At 36.7% G+C, this 5,751-nt stretch overlaps 3 protein-coding genes across 3 annotated transcripts; 2 read left to right on the forward strand and 1 right to left on the reverse strand.

The window, feature by feature from the left end:
• Positions 1-735: 735 nt before the first annotated feature.
• On the forward strand, positions 736-1,617 carry LOC108906077 (vitamin K-dependent protein C-like; the record flags this gene model as incomplete). Its single annotated transcript, XM_023456955.1, has 4 exons — positions 736-941; positions 1,103-1,314; positions 1,370-1,427; positions 1,493-1,617. Coding segments are annotated over 4 exons (601 nt in total), but the record flags the coding sequence as incomplete, so codon positions are not given.
• Positions 1,618-2,292: 675 nt separating this feature from the next.
• On the forward strand, positions 2,293-4,266 carry LOC111691322 (translation initiation factor eIF-2B subunit beta-like). Its single transcript, XM_023456956.1, has 8 exons — positions 2,293-2,415; positions 2,466-2,552; positions 2,602-2,731; positions 3,139-3,278; positions 3,359-3,515; positions 3,575-3,769; positions 3,873-4,069; positions 4,119-4,266. The coding sequence occupies exons 1-8, from the start codon at positions 2,357-2,359 to the stop codon at positions 4,189-4,191; spliced, it is 1,038 nt and encodes a 345-aa protein (XP_023312724.1). The 5' UTR covers positions 2,293-2,356; the 3' UTR covers positions 4,192-4,266.
• A 144-nt stretch (positions 4,267-4,410) lies between these two features.
• Positions 4,411-5,102, reverse strand: LOC111692831 (protein mago nashi). The gene has a single exon (XM_023456957.1). It carries the CDS (start codon positions 4,909-4,911, stop codon positions 4,471-4,473), a length of 441 nt encoding a protein of 146 aa, XP_023312725.1. The 5' UTR covers positions 4,912-5,102; the 3' UTR covers positions 4,411-4,470.
• Positions 5,103-5,751: the final 649 nt, after the last annotated feature.

Genomic DNA, 5,751 nt, shown 5'->3' on the forward strand with positions numbered 1-5,751 from the left:
AATAGTTAAACGACGGTCAGATCGGATCAGATTGGTGATTTTTTCAATATTTTTATCCGTTTTTGACGTGGAAGGGCGTCCCGGGCGTACGTCATCTTCAACGTCTTTTTGGCCGTCTTGGGAACGCTTAAACCACTAAAAAACCGTGATAAAGAATCATTGACATTGACTTCACGCTACACAGTCGGTCGTACGACTTACGCGCATGCGTACTTCGTCTGTAGTAGCATCGGCCTCGTTATTTTATAGTCACACCTCGTATATCGCTTATGGGCGTTGGTTTCACAAGAGAATAACAACTTTATGTTATGACATCCAGTTATTTTCAAAAGCAACGTAGAATGACTAATAAAAAGCAACAAAAAACGGGCCGACATATACACCTTTGCAAAGAATATTTATAACGATTCATTCTCCTTATTTTTTATTTTGATGTCACAAATTAATTGTATGTAGAAGTTCCATATAAACCAGCATTTTCAAAAATCTTCTTAAGTGTCAAGTCGTCACCTTTTGACAATAAAACTACTGGCAATACTTAAGCTGGATATTGTAAATTCCAGTAATGTGCCTTTGTTATTTACAACTTCTAGCCTTACCTTACGAGGGCACAATCTTGATTTGTGAGTGGACATGACGAGCCAATATTGTTTGTTGTTTCTGGAACAACAGAGACATTCGACCCTCTAAGTTGGCTGTCTAGATTTGTGCATATTTACCACCAACATTTTTTAGGTTAACTCCGCTTGATATCAAGGTCACCATCGGCCAGTTCGACAGGTGTTTCCCGGACGTCTCCTCGACGAATATGAGCGTGGAGAAAATCGTCGTACATCCAGATTTCAGCCCGGCGGACAGAGCTCATGACATAGCTCTTTTGAAGTTCAGTACACCAGTCAAGATCGAGAGAAGGGTATCACCGATCTGTTTGGCTACCCCAAGTAAGTTAATATTTTATTTTCCTGGATGTGTCAATTTCCCGATTGTTTTCTATTAATCAATATGGGAGATATTTCCTCAACAATGGGATACGACCAGATGGGAGATTCCAGTTTCTTCAAAATTGTATTCATATTCCAAAACCTCAAAAATTTGTTTCCAGACACTAAATACTTAGGACAGGTGGCAACAGTGTCTGCTTGGTTTGAAACAGAAACAGAGCAGGGCCCAGCGTCGGCGTCATGCAGGCCCAGAAAATTAGGACTACCAGTGCTGGGCAAAGCAGAATGTATAAACTCAGTAGAAGATCCCCAGATAGTGAGCAACGATAAGGGTTGCATTGGTGTAGTTGGATTACCCAGCCCCATCTGTAGAGTAAGTCGTTATTGTTCCTAGTCTGTGAAGGTACTATTTCTCAAACTTTTTTTAGGTCGACAGTGGCGGTCCTGTAATGTTTCGAACTCGTCAAGGGGTATACGAGTTAGTGGGTATGTAAATTTCGGTAAACTATGAAGCTAACGAGGCGTTCGTGACGTTTTTTTTCTTGTTTTAGGCGTTCTTACTGATAGAAACGAGTGTAACCTGAAGCCTGGAGTAGCCCTATACACCTACATTAATGACCATTTACCCTGGATTACTCAAAATACAAAAGACGCCTGCTACTGCTTTAAAACATAAATTCGATTATATCTTGTTATATTCCATACGATTGTAAAACTTAAATTTAATAAATATTTCTCATTAGATATTTGTATTAAAGGAAAAAACGTGGTCCCTTTTTTTATATCAAACATACTCTTGTAATAAAAATAAAATGACGATGAATAATACAGGTATACCTCCTATAATGATTCGCGTTGTTCTACAATAGCTCCAAAAACCTATTAACACAATATAAAAATATATCGGACGCAATACAACGCGCAACGGTAGGTAAGCATAGAATTATAAGTCGGTGTAATTTATATTAGCTGAGCATGAGCCATCTAGTGTTAAAACATCGAATTACCTTAACCTTACCTAATCCAAAGAAATTTGCAGATAACTGCAAGATTGGGCAACTCGAGTGGAAAAAAAATCTGTAAACATTTACGACAATCGAATACGCCAACAGGTGTATTTGATTTGCCCGAATTGATTAATGTTACTTTATCGAACAGAATAGCTAAAATCAAATGAATGAAATACAACTATTAAAGGATTTACGAAAATTAAAAGTCATAGTAATCTAGACATACCATTCTCTCTCTCTAAAACCACAAGAGTAACAAAGACAGATCAATTAATCTGAGTTTCTTATAAAATTTCGTAAACCCCCATGTCTTGGTGTCAAACTGTCAAACAACTGTCACTTGTCCTTGTCCATATGTTTTAACATAACCAAGAAAACTGTATAATAAATAAAATAACAATAAAAATGCCTGAACACGAGGACTTATCAGATGTCATAAAATTGGTTAGCGACATAAGACATAAGTGAGTTTTCAACCTTCTAAATCAAAAGAAATACATAAACCTACTTTTAGGAAGTTATTCAATTCCTACGATATTGCTTTGAGGTCTGAGGAGCTCTTGGAGAAATTAATCTCTCATGGACAGTGGAGAAGTGCTAGGTAATTACTTAAAGTTGTGATAAATGTATGCCTTATACGAGATTTTTAGGGAACTTATGGCGCTGGTAAAAATTTGGATAAAATACATTACGGAAAATCTTCCACAAGAGGCTACTGCTGTGAACATAATGAGGCATGTTTTAAAAATTATTAGGGAAGAGTACGAAGCTGCTTCAAAGGTACACTAAACTCAGTTTTGTTAACCCTTTCGCTACGGCTACAATATAATTTTTTCTGCTTTAAAAATACTATTGGGTTATATATGTCCCAAGGAAATTTTAAAAAACACTGCAAGCATACCAATGCATTATAAATCCCTATTCAAACTGTTCCAACCGTGCTGCTAGTACTAGGTATATATTCGCGTACACATCAGTCCACCTTATTAACACCAGTCTTAAAAGATAAAAAGCTAAAACCAAGCTAAAAAGAGAATATTGAATAAACTTGTTCTGAGGGCCTATAAAAGTATTATAGTATTTTCAAAAAAAACTTCTACCGTATTTTTGAAACCTAAAATGCCGTGGGACATATATGCCCTTTAGTGGCGAAAGGGTTAAATATTTCTTATGTATTTATATTTCAGAAAAAAGGAGAGGGTCAGTCGTTGCATCAGCTGGTAACCGCTAACCCGAATAATATATTAGATTATTCAGAATCTTTGGGTAACCTTAAATCTAGCTTATTGGATCACTTAACCGAGTATAAAGTCGAAGTAGAATCGAGGTATTTATTATTATCTTTATAAAAAAATTGGCACCTTAAAGCAGGGTATGACGATCATAAATTGTATTAATATTTTTCAGTACTGACAACATAGCAGCACAAGCCCTGGAACACATTCATACAAATGAAATAATACTTACAGTTGGAAAATCTAACACTGTGGAGAGATTTCTAAAGTCTGCTGCTATGAAGAGGGACTTTAGTGTTATCGTAGTTGAAGGAGCACCTTTTTATTATGTAATTTAATAAAAACTGCTCTAATAACATATTTAGTCACCGAATTATCTTTTTTTTAGGGCCATGCAATGGCAGCAAGTCTAGCGAAAAGCAACATAAAGACGACGGTAATCCCCGATACTGCAGTCTTTGCCATGATGTCTCGAGTTAATAAAGTCATCATTGGAACTCATACAGTTTTGGCGAATGGTGGCTTGCGTGCGGCAAGTGGTATTTACGCTGTTGCCTTAGCTGCTAAGCATTATTCTGTCCCAGTAAGTAATTGATTTTGAAAACTTTGAAATCGTTGAGTTATTTTACACAAACACTCAGTTTTGCTGTTAGTTAACTGTAAACTTTATTTGAATTTATAAACAGGTAATGGTGCTGTCAAATATGTACAAATTTACACCGATCTATGTCGCTTCACATGACCGCAGCGCATTTAACGTTTGTGCGTCTCCTGCCGATGTCATACCTTATTCTAGTGGACAATTACTGAATAAAATCGAAGTTTATAATCCCGTATTTGATTATGTTCCCCCTGAACTCGTCACTCTCTTCATATCTCATCAGTAGGTATATTAAATGCAATATTTCCTGTGATTAATACTTTTTTTTTAGGGGAGGAAACGCTCCATCTTATGTATACCGATTATTGTCTGAACTGTACCATCAAGACGATTACGATATATAAATTATGAATTTTAGGCCATAACTTTAAAGATTGTATAAATATATTCAAGTTGGTAAATTATATGAATTAAATTTTTCTACAATTCTTTTATTTCAAAATTGTTTACAATTATCAGTGATTAGAACAGCTAATAACCAATTAAATTTATGTTCATGAAACCTATGGCATTGCATATAATATAGAACTTTACGAGTTTACTAAATATTAATACATAAATGGTGTTTTATCATTTATTAAGTAGTACAAAATATAATTAAATACAATAATTACATACATAGATTATATAGGCTTAATTTTAAAATGTAGTCCAATTAGAGAAAACACCAAACACTTTAAATCTTGCACGAGGTAGTAGAAACATCTCAAACCTTCAGGATCTTTGGACTGGCTAACGTCTACCAGGGAACCTGTTTTCGAGGTGGTGAACGATATATGTTCGTCCTTGATTACGATCTCCAACTCCTGCCTCCCGATACGGTCAGGAGGCGGCCACAGCGAGTCGTCCTCTTGCATTATTTCGGAATCTATAATGATACGCTTCAGTTCCTCCATGACACACTGGTGGACGTACACTTCCTTCCTGATCATCGTGTCATTCTTGTAATTTGAATTGTTAGCATATCGCAACTTGCCGTCTGGTCGGAATTCGAATTCCAAAAATTCGTGGCCAAACTTTCCTTTATGGCCCACGTAGTAACGTATGTAAAAATCGGCGCACATGCTTAAGCCGCTTCTTGAATAAAAACTGATGATATACTATATTCAGTTTTACAATTTATGACATGTCACAGAAATGGCTAAAATAATTTCCAAACTGTTAGCTTTATAACTTGCCACACATTCTATTAATCCCGTTAGTCAGAAATAAATATAAAATTATTGTCAAACATTCAACAAATTACTGTCAAATGTCAAATATAATAGATGCCTTCCGACTTCTTTTTCTTCTTCTTTTGGTTTCTACTAATGTCTCGGGAGCTTTCCATTTATTTACTCCGGAATAGCACAATGACGGTGCGATTCTTAAACAAAATCAAAATTAAAGTCAAATATTTTTAAATTATGTAATATTCGGTAAATTCTGTGGAACCGCTTTTACAAAATAAGCAGTATAATTCAAGTGTTCATCAAATGCTTCAGACTTGGAGACCGATGGAAACAATAAAATCGTGGTATGAATACTTGGCTTCCATCCCTGACTATGACATATACAGACATGTCAGAAACCGTAACGAGGGTGGTGTTGCACTCATAGTAAAGAAGTGCATCGACCACTATCCGCTGCAGCGGCTCCAAACTCAAAACACAGAGGCCGTGGCGATAGCGGTGAGATCGCTACGGCATGGAGACGTTGCGGTGGTGTCCTGTTACCACCCACCCAGACTACCACTACTTGACAATGACTTAGACAAAATCCTTTCCTGGCCCCAGACAATTGCCATCGGGGACTTCAACGCGAAGTCCCCCATATGGCACAGCGGGACGACGACCACAAGAGGTCGCGTCCTGCTGAATTACCAAGACAGACACGACGACTTGACTATACTCGGACCGACAGAA

This window comes from Anoplophora glabripennis, unplaced genomic scaffold, assembly GCF_000390285.2.
Source record: "Anoplophora glabripennis isolate ALB-LARVAE unplaced genomic scaffold, Agla_2.0 scaffold3806, whole genome shotgun sequence".
In the NCBI taxonomy this organism is placed as follows: Eukaryota; Metazoa; Arthropoda; class Insecta; order Coleoptera; family Cerambycidae; genus Anoplophora; species Anoplophora glabripennis.

Bases quoted from the DNA above. Each gene is read 5' to 3' on its own strand.
- LOC111691322 (XM_023456956.1), top strand. From the start codon at position 2,357: ATGCCTGAACACGAGGACTTATCAGATGTCATAAAATTGGTTAGCGAC. The intron at 3,516-3,574 runs GTAATTTAATAA...TCTTTTTTTTAG, and splicing joins AAGGAGCACCTTTTTATTAT to GGCCATGCAATGGCAGCAAG. The intron at 4,070-4,118 runs GTAGGTATATTA...CTTTTTTTTTAG, and splicing joins ACTCTCTTCATATCTCATCA to GGGAGGAAACGCTCCATCTT.
- LOC111692831 (XM_023456957.1), bottom strand. From the start codon at position 4,911: ATGTGCGCCGATTTTTACATACGTTACTACGTGGGCCATAAAGGAAAG.